We start from the raw sequence: 20,317 nt of genomic DNA on the forward strand, positions 1-20,317 counted from the left end.
CCTTTGGACTCACCTCCGTGCCGTGGATCATCCTTCGCACAGTAAGGCCTCCCACCTGTGGATGTAATACTTACCTGCCTTCCTCACCAAGGAAATACTTACCACGTCCTCTGCTTCCAGGTTCCTGGTTCCTGTAATTATTCCTGCTCCCGATTCACTGTAAAATAAACTCACTTCCTATTATCTTGGTCTCCCGTGTTTGTCTGATGCCGAGCTGCTCATTTTAGAATATTTACGAATCCTGACAGTTTCATTTTAAAGCAGGAGTGGAGAGGTTCTGGCCTCTGGGCTATATATGGTCCTCAGAACCCCTTTATCAAGCCCACCACACAATTTCAAAAGAATTAATTAAATATTTAAAACCTGAGGGAAAATAACAACAAGGAATGTCACTTCTGTGATAACATTGACAGTAATGCACATATTCGACTCAAGACTGGGGTCAGTGAACACAACAGGAGCGCTCAAACGTCAGAGAGAGATAAGACAGGTTGACTGATTGGTGTCGATCATGGTGACGGCAAAAAGGAAACGTAGATGCCGATCTGGGAGTGCAAAGGTTTGGGAGGGTTGGGGGGGGGGATCTTATCATCTCTAGCTGGCATGGAACATGCTGGACTTAGAAATGTTTGCAGCCTGTTGGGAAAACTTTGAGCAGAGGTAAGCTTTATTTATCATCTAAGAAATAACCCAGAGATGGCTGTAATACTTAATGATGTTATCCACACTAAATACTTTAACAAAACAGGTTAAAAACTGTTAAAAAATGCCAGTACTGTAATCATTTTGACTTTGTTTTAATAATTTTATTTTTTTCCAATGACAGAGAGAGAAAGCTCAGTAATCTGCTGATGTTTTTAAAGAAAATGGTTTTACGTATACTATACATTGCATTAGGACTTGAAACCTGTCCGGGGTGTACACCGCCTCACTCACAATGATTGTGGAAAATAGGCACCAGCTCCCTGCGACCCTGAACTGAAAGACTGGTAAAAGAAAAAGGATGGATGGATGGATGGATGGATGGATGGATGGATGGATGGATGGATGGATGGATGTTGCATTATGTTCAGACAGTCCAACTTTCATCCTAAACAGAAACCTTTTTTTTCTTAGATAAAACATTGAGACTGACAGTAATAACTTCAGATTATCCAGACAAATTGTAATATTAAATGACTTTCTATCCAACAAACATTTCACTCTCCAAACTGCCTGCTTGTCTTAACAGCAGCTGCCTGTTTTCTGTCAGGGGACTGAATTTATCCATCCATTTTCTTTACCTGCTTCTCCCTTTTGGGTTGCAGGGATTCAGAATTCAGATGAAATGTATTTCTCTGTCTGACTGATGTTTTTCTAACTTTAATCCCCACCACCTACTTCAAAGATAAAAATCTTATTCTTCATTATTGTCTTGAGCTGCAGTGTGAAAACCTTCTGTCACCCCGGCGTCTAATCCATCCTTAGTATAAAACTGAACAACAGTGACTTCTGTAGCAGAACTGCACTAATTGATGCAACACAATATTGATTTTTATTCAATCAGAAATTAGGAAAGAAAAGTCCTTGATGTTGTGCTGATGATAGTTTTCAAAGAGGAATCAGAATGGACCAAAAATTGTAATGGCTGGTCAGAGCTGAACAGTAATCACAGTAATCAAAAATCTGTATCAGGTCACAAAACCAAAATCAGTGCCTCTCTAATTTAAATTTTTTCCTGCCAAGATGGTTTCCAGTTTATAGTAAGACATGATTAGGACTTTTAGATGCTTGATGTGGCTCCTAGTTCATCAGTTGTTTAAAATAAAATGATTTTTGAGGACAAAATGACTGAATATCATGTTTTCTAAAGTGAACATAGCAGAATGCTACATGCTTACAGTGAGTTTGAAACTGATCTGTAACTGAAATGTGAAGCTGTGATGATCAGTTTTAAGCAGCAGTTGTTTGAAATGAAATAAAGTGTCCCAGTGTTAGCACATCAGCACAACAAACCATCCCCCCCTCTCCTCCATCAGCCTCCATCACATCCTGACAGTAAACTCATGGAGTCCTGTCAGTACATGTGTGTCAATCTGTTGATCCTAAACCAATAAAATAAACCCATGAAAACAAACTGCTAACAGATCAGTAAGACAGACAGTTTTGTCTGCATGTCCAAAAATAAATTTCACAGTTGTTTTGGCTTTAGGAAACGCACAGAACATATAATGAAACATCTGCACATGTAACACCCATACGTGGCTGACCTGTGAGTATTTTTTATTTCCTTATATTTCCCACTCTTGTACTTTGAGTCAAGTCACTATGGATGAAAATGTCAGCTAAAGAATTAAATGTAAATATCAGCACTGCTTTCATTGTCTCAATCTGGGACAAACCTTATCCTTGGGCAAGTAAAAGTACAACAAATCAATTGTGTATTTGTAATTTAACCTCTGCAAAAAAATACATCCTCAGGTTCAAACAAGATGCCATGATTTATTGAACAGGCATACTCACACTTCATGCTTAGTGACTAAATCCTATTAGCTGAGCTTTCCTTTGCCCTTTAATTTATTTGTCAAGAACAATTTTACAACCCTCCTCCAAATGAAACGGTCCTCACTGTCTTTGGCAGGAACGTTTTGTGTAGGTTACCACCTAAAAAACATTGGCAAAAACATTTAGCTGAACTAAGCTTAATCCACAAAATATTTACTGACAATAAGCTCACCCAGACAGAAAGGTGGAAATGAAAAGGAACTGCTCCTGTTGAAAGGTCATGTGACTGTATTGCGATGATTTTGTCATCAGATCAGATGGACAATAAAGTTGGCAGTTTGGACACACAGCTGATCCCAAGTCAGTAGGGTGTGACCCCCCTCAGGTCAGGATACAAGCTGTGATTCATGCAGCCATTGAATTATCTCACTGGTGTAAATTCTCAGTCATCCGGGACACTGCAAATCCATTTCTCCTACTTAAAAAAACAAAACAAACATCAAGCCTGATTCACCAGTCATGTCCCCTCTAATTCACACCTTCATGCATGTGACCAAAACATGTCTCTTGTGATATATATATAACATATATATTATATATATATGATAGAAGATCTGAACACCAGAACAAAACACAGTATCAATCACAATTGCTGAGACAGAGTCTCAGGAATAAAAGCTGGACCTGACGAACCAGGGCCTGATGTGATCCACACCTACTGGCTGCTAAGGTTGGATGAGATGTAAAATATTTTCAGCCGATATTCGTCAGTCCAACAAATAACGATGGGCGATATATATTCATGCAGGTGATGTCTGGACTTTTTTGTCATCTCAAACGGTACAAAACTATCTGTACACACCGACAACAAGCCCACCTTCAGAGCGCGTCTTTAGCCCCGCTGGTAATGTTGTTACCAACCTGCACACCTGCTGAACCCAGATAAGGTGAACATGCTCGTTTTCTTGTCAAAGACTTTATAAGCTCTTTCTGGAAGGAAATGTTTCTCTTTATCTTCTTCTCCTGATTCTGAGACATTGTAGTTTTTAGAAATATTCAGTCATTTATTTATTTTGTTTGCGTCGAGTCGCTCAGTAGAAGACTAATAACAGCAGCAAAGATGTTTTTACGTTCTCTGCTGGGTTAGGGTTAGGGTTGCTGTCGTTTCACACTTACCAGAGTTTGTAAGACAGAAACATTAGAACTATGTTTTACTGGTTTAAAAAAAAAGTCAGTGTCTGTTTCCCTTCCCACCACTGTGCTTATTGCATACAGGGGAGGGTGGAGTGGGGAGTGCGTTGGCAAAAAAAAAAAAAATGCTCTTAAAAAAAACGACCGTCAAATGGCTCAGCTTATCGTCGATGGTGGATAAATTCGTCCAATCGCCCAACCTTTGTCACTGAAGAAACTGACTGCCCTCCATAGCAGCACAAATGAACCAGCTACTGATGGAAGGGATCCACTCTGGTTGACTCAAAGCCAGACAGTTTTAATCCAGAAAGACGCCCAGAAAGGGGCGATTCCATCCAAATACTAACCAATCACCTGCCTCTGTACAACATGGAAGCTCCTGTCAGGCTTCCTACAGGCTAGGATGAAAAGGCACATGGGTGAGGATACAGGATGGAAATAGAAATAGAAAAATCGGACTGGCACAACATGTATATACCATCATAGTTACACCCATTGCTGTAAGATTTTAAACAAAGAGATTGTCAAATAACATAAAACTTAAAGTTTCTCTGTCGTTTTAAAAGTCAGTCAGTGCTCTGCATTCAAACACTGATCAAATGTTGGAGTTTTCATTTTTAAATTTAACCACAGAACAATACTTATTCATAGAAATGTGTTAATCTTATCATTTAAACTTTAAAATGTAATGTAATAATCTAATTTTAGATCTCATTTTTTAAATTAACTCACAGCACAAAGCAAACACGAGGAATGTGCTCAAAAACTATAATACACTTACACTTTGCACCTCAATAAGCTGCAGCTTAACTACATTTAAAAAAAAAAGTGTGCATTGTACAAAATATTATTATAGGAAACCTAAAATAAACTGATAATTCAGCCTCTTTAAAACAACTGAGCTTTAACATTAAGACAGCAGCTGATTTAATGAGACTTAATAACAATATTCCTATTCAAATATTATTGGCTGGTAATTTTTCTGGGACTAAACAAACAATTTATTTTGTTTCCAGAGTCACAGAGTTAACCAACATTAGCAGTCAGGCACTGATGCCTGTTTGACTGATTTTCACAAAGCCTCCTATTCAACTATGAATCCCTTGTTTTAACTTATTAAACAGCAGTACATCATGTTTTAAACCACCAGGCAGTGACAGGGAAACTCCTCCTCAGTGGTTTATCATTACTCCTGGCTGGATCATAGACCCGCTGACTGGTAACGAACAGATCCAGGCATCACTCTCTTATCGTGCTTTTTTTAAATCCCCCTGATTTTATTTCACATGTTTACATTCACAACAGGATTTCAAATGCGACTAAGTACAATACTTGAAATGAAACATACTCAAGTAAAAGTAAATCTATAGATGATAATAATTTGTTTTACAAAGTGCGAGTAAATGTAATTTGCTACTTTCTACCTCTGGCAGAGTCTTTCATGAGTTCAGAAACAGAGAAGACAGAAACAAACAAACAAACAAACAAACAAACAAATAACCCTAACCCTTGTTAGTAGGGAGGGTCGAGGGTAGCAGGTCGTGAAAAGTCATGTGAGATTTGTCAACTAGTAAAACCACTATAAAATCTAAAAGTAATTTTACTGCCTTTTTATCCAGTCTGAATTGTAAAGAGTAACTAACAGACCTTAAAAGGTATCCTGAATGGTAAATCTTAAAAAAAATATTACAAAAAACTCTTAAATACTAGAAATGAATGTTGGCATAATTTCCATAATTTGACCCAGAATCCATGCAAAATAAAAAGCAATACAGCTCTTTATTTCCCAATTTGAAAATAAAACAAATAAACAAAATGTAAAACACTTAAATCTTTTAGCTAGATAAGTGCAAGTGTGAGACAATGATGCTTGATATCAGGGCTAATGAATAAAATACCAATGGCTTGCCACAGTGCTTTTCAGTGTCATTTACATGATACATTTTCTTGCCATAAATGCACCTCTCTTCTCCCTTTGCTGCTTTTTAGGCAGATAAAACTTTAGAGGCACTGTTTATTAACTTGCAAAGTTAATAAAGCCTAAGTTTATAGCTTCTTTATTAGCCTAATTGTATTTAACACCAGACGCTGGTAGCAGAACTTTGGTTAGACTAAGCAGACATGAAAAGTACTTAAATCCTTGAAGTGCAGTTATGTTCTGGTCTGGTTAGAATGATTACAGCACTTAGTAATTTTATCACAGTAGAGGCAGCGCTTCAGATTGGCATTTTGCTCCCAATAAAGCTTGACAGGGCTTGTTGGGAGACTCATTACAGAATATTCTGTTTTCTGCCTTCACTATATGAATGTTATATGTTTATTTAAGTAAAATAAGGCCTTTCTGAGCCCTTTTGGACTGATGACACAGCATACAGCACGCCCAAGGTATTAACAATGTATGGCTTCCACTGTCAAACAGTACAGATTAATACATGTAGCTCTTCACAAGATGGCTGCCAAAAATCTTGCCTAGCGCCATCAGTGGACAGTCCAGTGTTTCTCTGTTTCAGTGACAAACGGAGACACGGGCAAAATCATCATCACCCTTTTTCCTTTGGCAGCAGGCAACAGTGATTAAAACTTGGAAGAGACTGAGGATGATGGAGGAAAGAAGATGACGGTAAGGTGGAAGGAGAAAAACAAGAATGACTGCAGTCACGTGATGGAGAAAAAGAGAAGAGGAGAGAGACAAGAAGTGAGGAGCAGACTGGTAGGATGAAGAAGAAACAGCAGGACTGGATGATGAAGAGCTACTGTCCCCTGATAAATCTGGATCTGGTTCAGAAACCCAGCTGGCAGCCTGCCAATCAGGCTCACCACTCCACCCTCATCATCACACCACAACATTTAGAAGAAACGTGGATTAAAAATGCTTTTTTCACTTCTACACTTCATATAAAATCCCTTCACTGTGACACCGCTTTAAGCTGCAGCGTGCATGTACAAAGATCTTTATCTGGCTGTTCCTCTGCTGTGAGGATAATTAATGGTAAAAATACACATTATTATCATCCATCACCAAAAACACAAGGAGCAAGAACGGAACTAAGACCAGACTAAACATAAAGATAAATAAATAACCAAATAAAATAAATGATAAACTCAAACTAAAACACGAAAAACAACCCCAAATCCTGACATTAACAAACTTTATGGTTTTTGTCTTACTATTCAGTGGTACAGGTCAGTCCAGAAACTTTGAACAGAATGAGATAACCCAACTGTGCAGACCTCAAGGTTGCTGAAGTGCAAGCAATCTAGGCTTCTAACCATGTTTTGAGACTCATCTTCCCCCTGATGTGATTTTTATGAACCTAGGTCTAAAAGAGTACATTTTATAAATAAATTTGTTTTTGTAAAGTGCATCAAAAAAGCAAAGTAAACAGGTAAAACAAACTTAACTCTCAGAAATAAGCCCAATTAACAAGTTGCTACAGCTGAGTATTGCTCGTCCACGCCTGACACCATCAGCGACCACTCCAGACTTTGTTTAAAGACATCAGCTCCACCTCTGGGGACTTTGGACAAAATGCTGACCACTGACCCTGAATGGGTTTTGAGCCCTAACCTCGTTGCAGTGGTTCTGTGGAGGTCTCTGGAGTCTCCCCAAAAGACCACGCTCAGTTCTATCTGGTAAGGCACCTTTGGTCCTGGGTGATGAAAAAACAATATTAACTATGGTTATGTTTTAAGCTGATTACAAAGTCTTGCTTTGTATCATGAAAGGGTACATTCTTTCTTTTGAGTTTTATGAGTAATAATTTATTGTTAAATGAATTGGAACTGTCTGAATATATCTGCGAATCACCTTACTTCAATACACAAAGTCTTCACCCTCAGACCCTTTTTGCATTAACAGCCCTGCAAGAGGGAGGGTTTCACCTAAATTAAATCACCAGTATCTGAAAGGACACCCAGATTGTCTCTGTTGATCAAATCAGATCAAGAGAGGTCAATTCATCAGGATCTCCCTCACTGAACCCCCAAGACAGCCAAAGACTAATCACCTGCTGTTTACTCTAGCCAAGAGTAACACACCCCAATTATGTAACATATGCCCCTTTTCCACTGGCTCTGTTTCAGAAGCCCCGCTCTACTCGGCCTGGCTCGGCTCGGCTCTATAAAGAATGCATCGCGTTTCCACCGGCCAGTTTGGTCGGTAGCAGAGGAACGCCTCCTTGTGTTGCGGGGGGGGGGGGTCATGGGGGTGTGCGCTACCGAAATTTGGTGCAAGTTGTGTAAACAACGGAAGCGCTATGGACAACGTTGGCCCTGTGTTGTTGCTGTTTTTTAAACTTATGGGGATTCTCCTGAGACTTCAGGAAGAGAGGCGCAGTGGAAGAAATGCTCTGGATGCTGCGATTGTTGCGCGGAGTAGGACAGCTGTTACCAGCCGAAGATTTCAGGCTTTACAGGCCTTCAGCTGGGGGACAGACGGCATAAACGTTGCAGGGTAAGCTAACGCTGTTGTTTATAGTCCTACCTTCGCTCTTTATGTTTGCATCTGGTCACACCCACGACCAATGAGTGAACAGGAGCTAAGCTAGCGCCGCCCACGAAGCAGGGCCGGCCCGGCTGGCCCTACTCCGAAGCAGGGACCGAGTGCGAAAAAATGCAGATGTAAACGCTCGCAAAGCAAGCCAAGTAGAGTGGAGCCGGGACCTTTAGAGCCGGTGGAAAAGGGGCAATAGACTTCCTGGGTCTGAAAAAAGATGTCAGGGTCTCAAATTCTGCTGCATCTGATGAAATTCACACTCTGAGAATAAATCCACCAAGACCTGGTTAAACTCAAACTTATAACGTCTTGGTTTGTACAAACATTAAAGGAAAATTAGCACATTCCTTTAGGACTGGAAAGAAAGCACCACACTGCCCCCTGTGGGGATTCAAAGTTCTTGTTCACCATTTTGGGACTATCTATCTTTATGCATTTTCTAATCTGTTAAAAATAAGTTTCTACGCTGCAATCTTCATGTTAGAGTTGTGATATTGTGCCTAATCTTTCTATTTTTAGTTACATAAAGGGCACAGGTTTTTACTTTGAAAATTGCAAGATTCACATTTTTCAGCTTTAAGAGATGTTTTTTTTAAATATAAATATATTTTCTGTTTACTTTCACTCATTTGCATATCAGATGTTATGTGAGGACAGTATTTTACTGTGATCTAGCATAGATTACATATGTTTTTAAGTAAAACTCAATCAGTATTATAAATTCAATATTATTACAAAAGTTTATAAATATGTAATGTGCTTTCTTTCAGCCTCACCATAAACCAGCTTCGAACGTCCACCTGAGGGGTTGTTCACCTGCCTACCGAGGACAAGCAGCCGACTCTAGCACCACCAGAACTGGCCAGAGGTTCTACTCAGCTCCCGCTGACTGAAAAGTGTCCTGAAGATGATAACTTTCAGCCACCTTTCATCACAATGAGGCCTAAAAGTTCCTAGCTGGCACCAAATACAGCAACAATCTTCTTTCAGTAGGATAAAAATCTCTAAACTTTCTGCTGGTGTACTTCTAGTGACAGGCTACAGTTCTTTGTCTGTAATTTATTAACGTTTCCACCCCATTTGCCTAAATCCATAGTAATAATGTCACCTCGCCATCATGTTAAAGTTAACTTTTTAAAACCTCTTTTTGCCTCAAACTTTTAACTTGTTTAGTTTAATCTGACTCTACTATTCAACTTTTATGCTGATTTAACACCTCATGTCAATATTTTGGTACTAAATTCAAACATTCAGTAATTTTCCATAACCTGCCATAAACTGTGATACATTTGGTTGTTCAATAAACACCACATAAACGGTGCAAAACGTAATTCAGTTGTGTGTGTGTTTTAATATAATTATGATCTTACTCTGAAGTGAAAAACTCGTGGTTTAGGGTAACTTAATTTTTTAGACTGATAGGCATATAAATCCTAGGTTCATATAAATTTTCCCTCTGTCGAGGGTGGTGCCCCGTATTAAAATCTTCGGAACTGTTAATGATTCATAACATCATCATATTTCATGCACCCTCCTACATTGAGTATAATTGTTTGAACAGACGAACCTTCAGGAATCTGTAAATTGTACCCAAGGATGAACCAGAGTTGTGGAAGTCAACAATTCTTTTGATATTTTGGCTGATTTCTTTTGATTTTCCCATGATGTCACTAAAGAAACAGCTTGTTTGAGGTGTGACTTAAAATGCCTTCACAGGTGTGCCTCCAAAAACTCAAATGTTGTTAACTAACCAATCAAAAGCTTCTAAAGCCATGACACTATCATCTGGGCTTCCAAAAATTGTTTAAAACCATTGTTATCGTAATGTAAACTTGTGAGTTTTTAGAAAGTAATGAAGAAATGCCTTAGAAAAATATCTTTCTCATTATTCAGGCATTTAGCAAACAGAAATAATTTGATGAATTGTAACTGACCTGAAACAGGAAAGGTTTAGTCTGATTAAATCTTAGACAGTGAGGGAAAAAAATGGTTCTGTCTTTGTATGTAAACATCTGGTTTCGACTGTATCTCATAAACTACTGGAGGGATTTTAATATTAAACTTTCCAAAAGTAACACTGGGTTGACATCTACAACTGGTTGTCTTTTCGACTCAGCTTAATTGAAGATGGCCGCTCCAACCAACTTACCTGGAAACTCTATAATGTGCCACAGATTTGCAGTTTCTCTGGTGTTTTGATGTTGCTGTTTATTATTTGTTTGGATTTGCTTTAGTTCTTTGTTTTCTTTTCTTTCCTCTGTTTTGCCTCGTCACACACACCTTTCAGCAATTTAGGCACCCCAGCTGCATTCCCTTACCAATCAACCCTCCAGCAGATATAAGCTTCTTGTCTTCACTCGCTCTCTGTCAGATAGTGCACTCGTAATTCTTCTGTTCAGTTTTTGAGTTTTTGTTTTAATAAAATACTATTTTTGCATTCCTTTTGTCTGGCTGTCACCTCCTGCTCTGCATTCTTTGTTCCACCAACAATCCACCAAAAATTGTTGCAGAATAGCTATAATTCAACCAGATATTAAAATAAAATCTGTAGGTGGTAGCTGATGAACATGGTCCCCAACAGATACTTCAAATGTACATTTTACAACATATTTGCTTAAAACTGTGCAATTAACTGTTGGAGTTCATGTTGTTGCAAAATATAGCATGAACCACTGGCCAGGTTTCAGTGAAACTCTCCAAAGGTACTTTTTAGATGTACTTCTACAACTGATTAACTTTTGGAGTCAACCTAATTCAAGAGGGCTGCCACAGCTAATTGACCTTTACAAACAGAAACTGCTATACCTCAGTGAATTTTTTAAATACAACTAAAATTTAGTGTGGTTAGTAGCCTAGAATGGTTCACAAAACATACTTCAAGAGCTAACCTATCATGCAAGATCAGGTGAAATATTGCAATATCACCTGAGAGTTTTGATCATGTTATTTTCAAGGTTTCACCAAAATAGATACAATCTTGTCATTTCACAAAATAAAATGATCTTAGTCTAAAACTCTGGTATGAAAAGCAGCAGGCAATATGCATTTTTTTCAATGAGTGCTCCGCCTTTAACTCCTGTGAGCTGTTTCACAACAATTTCAGAGACTGGCAACCTGCAGGACTCACGTTGTCTGTTCTGAGCTTCTTGGCCGGGCAGCCTCCATCCACAGGATGTAACATGTAATATAGCCGGACTTTGTTAGCGTGTTTACGACTCTGGAAGACAAACAAAAAGTGCCAATGTTAAAAACAATATGCAGAATTACAGTGACTCTTGTTTTGATGTCCTGAATCCTGACACTGTGCTTGAATAATAGTTTTATGACAAATCACCTTTTTTTCCCTTTGACATTTTATTACTACCAGAGCAAGAAGTAAATATATCCACTTTCAGTTCTAATATTTTTTCTATGAGACCTTAAAATTAAAAGTAACTAAAAAAATTAGTATTTGCATAAAAAAAGAATACATCCATCCATTTTCTTTTATCTGCTTTTACTTTCTGGGTCGCGGGGAGCTGGTGCCTATCTGCAGCCATCGCTGTGCAAGAGGGGACACCCAGGACAGGTCACATGTCCATCACAAGGACACATAGAGACAAACAAGACAGACAACCATTCACACTCTTACTCACACCTAGGTAAACTTTTTATAGTTACCAATTAACCTAATATGCATGTTTCTGGTCTGTGGGAGGAAACCCACATGAGCACAGGAAGAACATCTAAACTCCACCCAGAAAGGTCCCAGGTGGGGAAGAACATCCTGCAACCTTCTTGATGGGAGGCGGCAGCTCTAACCACTGCACCACTGCACCACAAAACAAAAACAACAACAACAAAAAACAGTTTGAATGTTGAGTGCAGAATGGCTTTGCTGAAATGTATTAAAGGAGCAGAAACTGAATTGTCAAAGCTAAAGCAATCAAAACACAGAAGCTAAAAGCTAAAATGAGCAAAACGGTGGCTTAAAGCTAAAGATGAAGCAAGCATCCTGAAGTACATTTCAAAGCACAAAGTTTTTCAAACATCTGAAGAGATCTCAATGCATTTCTAAAAGAAAAATGTAAATAAAGATAATTAAAAAGTTTATATAAGTTACAAAAACAAAATTCATAGCTGTAATGTCCTGAATGAGCTGAACATTTTGTTATCTGAATAGCTGAAAAAGCAGAAAGCATGCTCTGCAGTCCAAAGAAATACATACAGGAGGAACTTCAAACAAGAAAACAATTATGTGAATGCTGATTCGACATTCACACAAATGTTGTTCAATCTCATCTCAAATGAACAATAATGAATGCACGACTTTTTGCATTGTGTCAGTACTTATTTAACAGCAAAAGCACAGAAACAGGAATGAGCATCAAGTTCATACAAAATAAAATCCAAAATTTAAGAAGAATCAGGAAAATGATCAGCATTAATCTTAAAGAAGCAACTTGTCCTGCCATCAATGTGACAAGGGTCAAAGGTCATTTCCAATCTGGAGTCTATCAATCTACACTGTATAAGTGGAAAACATTTAGGACAGCTGCCAATCTTCCCAGGAGTGGATGTTCCAGCAAATTCCCCCTGAGGTCAGATCATTCAATGCTCAGAGAAAAATGAGCTCCACATCCAACTTTGCAGGCTTTGGTTAGCAGGTTAAAGCTTAAGGTTATGGCAGAATAATTAGAAAAAGGCTGAACAAGCATGGCTTGTTTCAAAGGGTTGCAGGAGAAAGCCCCTTCACTCTAATAAGAATATGACTTAGGTTTGTAAAGATTCAACGAGATGTTTGAAGCAGAAAGGTGTGTAGTTCTCCAGTGACACAAAAAAGACAGCATTTGGTTGTTTTTACCTGCTTTACAGGGACTTCTAACAGACAAATACAGAGAAAATAAACATCACAAGGGTCAGTATTTTGGTCTAATATTGGCAACTGCTTCGTATTGGCCACATTTTATTATGTCCAGAAACATATTCAAGATAATTTTTAATATGTTTAATATGTTCGTGAAGTCTTGTGCACATGAGAACACAAAGTGGACAACCTCTTAACCCCAGGCCTAAACTTGCTGTTGCTCTGTGGTGATTTGCAACACCATGTAAATATCAATCCATCTGCTACACTGTGTGTGTTTGTGCAGCACAATACTGTGGTGCTAAAGAGGGCCCGCTTTAGACATCAATGGCACACATATTCCAATCCTCACTCCCTGCGAGGACACAACCTACTGCAATCGGAAAGACTGACGCTCCATCATTCTGCAGGCTGTTGTTGACCACAACTGCTGGTAATGTTTAACCTCACAACACAAGTCTTTCTTATGAATTTAGGCATGCACAATGTACAACTAGAAAGCTGACTCACCTTGAATGTGCCACTCATGTTTGTAATTTTGGGTTTACAGATGTTTATGTTGGTTATCCTGGCTGCACCCATGATGCCAGGGTTTTGGTCCCCATGATGTTAGTACACTACTAATCAGTGCTACATTGAAATTTGCTACGGCCATTTTATTGTCTAATATAATGGTTTAGTTTTAGCTTAATTTCAGGTAAAACTTTAGTTGCTACACAGTAGAAACTTCAGATCCAGTGTTTTTGTTATTGCTGTCAGTTGTGACATGTAAAAAAAACCAAAAAAAAAACAGACTGCATATCAGTCATACTATTTCTTACTGTGAACAGAAAACAATGCTTGTGAATGGCGTTGAAATTCCAGTGCACATAATTGGTAATCCTGCATACTCTCTCTGAAAATGGTTGATGAAAGGGTTCATAAACCAACAAGCACTCGACCACTGACAGCAGAACTTCACCTACTATTTGAACTCAACAAACATGTTTTTGACAATGCTTTTGGGCACCTGTGGTGGTCTGTTGTATTCTGCACAACATATCTGCACTGAACAATGAAGAGTTCTTCCCAGAGGAGAATGCACAAGACCCTAACCTGCCTGAGCATGTTAATTATCATGGTACACAAGAACAACATCACCAGGTTATCAGGAAACAATAATGTCCATCTTCATTGTATAGAATATACATGTTTGGATTTAATCCAGATTTAGATTGGAATTTGTCCCATAAGTGTGACAATTACACCAAAAATTGTACATATGACAACAATGTATCTATATGTACACATAGTGGTACTTATACACTTATGTCATTTTAAACACTTGCAGATGTAGTTAATGACAAATTGTACTGATGAATAACAAATACATTAATTTTCTGCAAATTTTGTTATTGCCCCAACTTACCATTGTTCAGAATACACCACTAGTTAAAGAAAAAAGAAAAAAAAAACATTTGAGTTCTCTTTCAAAATTAATCCATATTATGGACTGGTTTTTAAATTCTGCAGCTGGGAAATTACAAAAACCTCTGTCATCGCTTTGTCTCAATAATTATTACATTATTGAGCCATAAAAGCATCTTACTTCTTTGCATGTCGACTGTTTTAGCTCCGTTACTACCTTGTTTGGTGGCACAAAGGCACATCAGGGTGGTTTGGCTGTGATCCCCTTTGCTGCCTTGGTTTATTCATAAATCACACTGAAGCAGCCAGAAAGTGTCACATCCCGGCTTGAGGTGTTTCGTGAAATAGGTTATTGAGATGACCATGAACTCCTATGTAGAATGTGAGTACCTCTGTCCAACAGCTGAAGCTTGGACCAAACTGGGTCATGATCCAACAAGACACTGATGTCAAACACAGTAAGAGTCAATGTGTTGCTATGGTGGGACCTTAGGAGAGCTGTGATAACTGTAAACACTTCAGCCTGTTAACGTGCAAATTTAGTAAGGGCCTGCAAGGTCAAACCTGAAGCTAATCAAAGCCACACTTTGAATAAAAATACTTACAACTTTTATCAGATCCCAGTTCTTTATTACTCCAAACTTTCAACGTAATCAGGGCTGAAAGAAATGTTGAAGGTTCAAGGTCACATGGTCAAAATGAAGCTTAACTGTTCAGAGTTAGATTCCAAAACTGTGCATAAAATAAAAACAAAGTCACTAGACTTTATTCTGCAGAAAACTAGAAACCGATTTACTTCCAATTTGGGGAGCTTTCTCAATTGACAACTGAAGGGTGTGGCGTTCCAACCTTTAAACTGCATGAGATGCTCCGAACGACTGTTTTATTCTAAGACTTTTATTCATAACTTATCTCTGCCTTTTTACTGTTTTCTAATGAAATCATTTTAGCACAGGTCATCAAAACAGTAAAAAAACAAAAAATTAAAATTAAAATACCTGCTAAGATTTCACCTTAAAATCACAGAAAAAACAAAAAACAAAAACAATATTTGGATTAAATGAATTCAGGCAAAATGTTCTTGTGAAAACTACAGGATAGTTTATCAGAGAGCCTGAGTCTTGGAAACCCTCCTTTGTGTTTTTCATTATTTTTACAGAGAAACACTGTGGATGAACACAAAGGGCGTCAAACAGCTTGTGTGGAGAGAAGAGAGGGTTCAGTGAATAGAACAGATTTATTTATTTATTTAAAATTGTGGGAAAATTGTGAGAAAATGTACAAATTTTCCATTGCAGTCTCACTGAATTCTAACTGTTTATGTTTATTTTGAGCAGACAATTTTAAAAATCAAGACATCTATTTTCTTCTTCATGGTTTGCAAAACTGCATTTATTTTGTTGCCCACCTCCATCCACTTTGTACCCACATTAGCAGCTGCCTCCATGTTCATGATTTAATCTACACTTTTGAAATGAAGATAGGCATATTTGGGCCAGTTCTTTAACAATTATTATTTATCACTGTGGTTTTTACACTTGGACATTTGCCTCAAACAAGAAACGGTGGAGACACCCATGTCACATTTCAGGTGGGTTTGAGACGTCTGCATCACCTTTAATTTGAAAGAAAATTTGTCTCAAACTTTTTTTAAATATATAAAACATTCAAGCAACAGCCCTGCTGACACCAAATAACCCACACAGAACTGCCTAACCTGTGTACAAACGTTCACCATCACCTGACAGATTTGGATTCCTTAAAAAAAAAAACTTAAATAAAAAAATGACCCCTGGTTTTATTTATTGAAGTATAGAGCTCCTAGGGTGTCAAGCACAAGATGAAGCATTAACTTTAATAACTTTAATCTACTTATGGTCTGTAATCTGCAAGGCTGTGCTGTAAAAAAGACTAAACGATGCAAGTGTCAGATTGAGACTCGATATGGGCACATCCTATTTTTTATTGACTCGTATCAAGAACAAAAAACGTTGATAGGGACATCCCTTGTAGGTACTATATTAAATAAATAAAGCTATAATACAATAATTATGGCCATTTGTGATTACTTAAGCAGCAGTAAGAATAGTTGTTGCATATTTGTTTTCAGTCCAAGTAACTGGCTGACGAGAAACATTTTGAATTTTTGTTTGAGATGTTTGTCAGAAATATAATCTGAACCTGTGCCTGGTTCTGCAACAAGCTCAGGTGTCCTTCATTCTTATTTTTCTCCTTCAGAAAATAAAACTCTTCCTAAATGTAAACCAGATTTCAAAGCCATACACATTTTTTAATCTCTGAACAATAACACTGATAATGAATGTTATATTAAAAACTCTTACTGCAGGGTACAATCACCATCACGTTTGTGCAATATTGTGTTAAAAAACTGCAGTCATAAATGCTTCCCATTCATTACCAGTTAAAATATGCTTTCACAGAAAAAAGCCCTGGTGATGTGTATCAGGTTGTTAAAAATTTCAGCACTAATAATCTGTGCTGGTGGTATTTTCCAAGATCAGTGTAAATGTGGCGTTCCAACACACACACTCCGGTGTCAGAGGCTTAGGTTCATTTTAAAAAGAGGTGAAGGGTGTAAAATGAAATGCACTCAGTTGATCCCCAATACTGGAGTAAATTGATAATTAGAGCTCAGTTCACTACAAGTGTAGGAGTCTTGTTAGCAGCAGTTCATCGATCCCCCAAGATCTGACAGCACAAGCTCAGCAGGACAACGTGGGATCAGAGTATAAATGTTCTTTAGAAACAAACATAAAGGAAAAGATAGAATTAGACTTTCCTCTCTCCTTCCTCCTTCTAACACCTTCTCAACAAATGAGTTAGCCACAGAACAGCTTATGAGGAGGTGTGTCACTATGGACGTCAGAAAGATATTCTTCTCACAAGGTCAACAGACTCATTTATCCTGCCTTGTGAGATTGAGGCTTTATAAATCTATTTGTGTTAGGGTAGAAATTCACTGAGCTGTGACTGATTGTGAGAAAATTGACAAATTTCACTTGCAGTCTCAAGGATTTCTGGGTGCTTGCAACCAGCACACAATAAATTTTTGAAAGCCTATTTTCATGTGCTTTGCATGCAAAACTGTATTCTAGGCTATGCACATTATTTTATTGCCCACCTCCATCCACACCACACCCACCTCGGTCCGCTTTGTACTCCCCTTGGCTGCTTGCCTCCACATTTGTTTTATTCTAACGGAGTATACTTTTGAAATGAACGCAGGCAGATTTGGACCATTTTTTTCAGTAATTATTATTTTGTCATAAGGACAGCCCCTGTGGTGTCAAGTGCAGCTCAAGAGTTCCAGATTTACAGAAACTAAATTGAGAAGGATTTAAAATGCCTGCAACTACTCTGTGACTATTTTGAGAAAAAAATAAAAATGTTGCACAATTTTGTTGAACATGTTCAAAATTCAAGCACAACATTTTTTTCTGTGAGTCACACAAGGAAATTAAGAAATCCTGCAAATGTTTCAAGACTTTCTGGTGACTCCCCCACAAATGTTCCCCAATGAGCCACCAACTGTCTCAGCTCAGAGAGATAACTGCTTTACATGTCTGCTTTTCTGGCAAACGTGCAGCAAGCTGGCCTCTGCCAATAAGTGGGTGACAGAAAGAGATTAAAAATGAAATGCCTAGCATTCCTTGAAGAAATGCATATTACCCGCCAGTTTTAAATTTACAATAAATCTTTTCAAGTTTCCATTAGAATTTGTCCTCTGGTTCATGAGATATTTTGCAAACAGCCAGATAACCACAGACACAGATAAAAATAGTATTGCTCCAATGCAATGTCTTGGTTTAATAAAATCTTCCATCTGCATAAATATCATTTAACCAAAAAAAATATATTAGTAAAAATGATCAAAAACCGTTACCCTATAGTGTGCTTGTTTTATACAAAACACTAATCAGGAGTCCGTTCAATTTACAGATGTCATGTAGTTTTATTCATGATGTCTTCAGCAGTACAGAATGTCTTAAACTCTGTGAAGAAATAAGTGGGAAAAAATAGTTACTTACAAACCCAATAATCTCAATAGTTTACCACTAATTAGTCAGAGGTAAGTAAATAAAATGAGACTTTGTTTTTGCAAAGTGGCAGAATCAGCTTTATACTCTTCAAACTCTTGGATTTAAGTCTGATCTACAAATTTATACAGTCTGAAATTACTCCAGGGGAAACACTGTTCCACATTAAGGACAAAGAAAAAAAACAATTAGCAGAGTTTGACACCAGTTTCCTGTGTGCCAATAGCCTCCATTCAGGAATCATTCGTTGTTCACTGGCCGTTACCCGGCAGCCATTGTTTGAGATGTTTATTGGTAAGTTTGTTGTCTGACAAGCATAGATCAAAGTGGTCTCCCAAATCATGGAGAAAATGTAAAACAACAACAGCAAAAAATATTTCAAGTCCATTAACCAATCAATGTTATCACCCAATTCAAGATGGCTGCCACAGCTAAGCAACCTTAGCAAACAGAAAAATGGCTATAACTTTAAATTTATAAATGCTGAGCTAAAATTTGGTGTGGTAGTAGCTGAGAGTCATTGCCAACACAAACTCCAAGCGCAAACTGATCACAAGAGATCTGTTTAAAAACTTTTCCATTATCTATTAGTGTCAACTTTGTCTGTCTCTTAGCAAAATAATTAATGAACCATTGGACAGATATTATGGAAATGCAGAAAAAATGATTAGACGTACACGTATAGCTGATTAACTACTGGAATCAAACCAATTCAAGATCACAGCCAATTTACCTTGGGAAACAAAAACTGCTATAACTCAGTCCATTTTACAAATAATGAGCTAAATTTGGTGTGGTAATAGAGAAAGGACTATGTTAAAATGAAGCTACAGCATGGGGTTGAATTGTATTCAGTAATGGTGTCTTTGTAGTTACTGAAATAAAGTTTGTGAGTTTAAACATCATCTCCCATTTCATTTACAATCACCAGAGTATACCATCCTCAGGCAAATGGATGTTTTAACAGAGTGCTAAAGTCAGGCAACACAAGCTACACAATGGCCCTGAAAGCCTGCAGTTAAATGCTTCACAGCTACCAGGCTTCACCTCATGCCAAAACTGGTGAATCCCTTTCTGGCTATGATCATTTTAGAGCTAAAGTGGTTCTGCAACAAGCCAAAAGTGCACTTAACACAAAGAAAAAGAGAGGAGCCAAACCCTCCAATGTCACTGATGGAGCTACAGTCAGAGTGAGCAAACCTTTGGATATGGGAAAATGAGAGACACAGAACAGCAGCAGACTGAACTGCGTTCATGAATCCTCAGTGATGAGAAAAGTTGGAATGCAGCATGACTTTCACTTTGGTCACAGGGCTCAAATGAAACACCAAGGACTGATACAGCAGAAGAACACCTCAGCACAAAACAGACATCAAAACAAACTGTTCTGCAAAGAGACAGTCATACACCAACCGGGACAAAAGACTATATAATGAAATAAGTGGTTTTAGATAAATGTGATGAGAAGATCCTGGTCCGGATCCTGACTGAGCAGCAAGTCAATCCAGACCCAGCCCACACATTATACATTGCATTGGTATGATGCAATGGAATGTACACTTTCAAATATATTTTTATAAACACATCAATAATTCTTTAGTTCACATTTTTTTTAGATTTTTTACTTTGATGCTGGTCTGAGATGTACACAGCAAATCCAGGAGGCCCAGATTAACACTGTCAGATTTGATTTCAACACTTTTAAAGTGTCTATATGGGTCCACACCAGAAAGTGTTAATTTAACTCTTTTTGGAGAGTTGGTACCTTAACTCTTATAAAGTGTCAAATATCAAATCTGCTGGAGTTAATAATTTAACACTTACTAACACTAATTC

At 37.9% G+C, this 20,317-nt stretch overlaps 1 protein-coding gene across 1 annotated transcript in view; it reads right to left on the reverse strand.

The window, feature by feature from the left end:
• Positions 1 to 20,317, reverse strand: part of zmat4a (zinc finger, matrin-type 4a) — a 208,688-nt gene that overhangs the window by 127,284 nt on the left and 61,087 nt on the right. Inside the window, exon 3 of the mRNA XM_037975212.1 lies at positions 11,298 to 11,387. Coding sequence (XP_037831140.1) covers positions 11,298 to 11,387 — 90 coding nt within the window. The remainder of the gene's footprint in view (positions 1 to 11,297; positions 11,388 to 20,317) is intronic.

The sequence above is a fragment of the Kryptolebias marmoratus genome, linkage group LG1, assembly GCF_001649575.2.
Source record: "Kryptolebias marmoratus isolate JLee-2015 linkage group LG1, ASM164957v2, whole genome shotgun sequence".
Taxonomy (NCBI): Eukaryota; Metazoa; Chordata; class Actinopteri; order Cyprinodontiformes; family Rivulidae; genus Kryptolebias; species Kryptolebias marmoratus.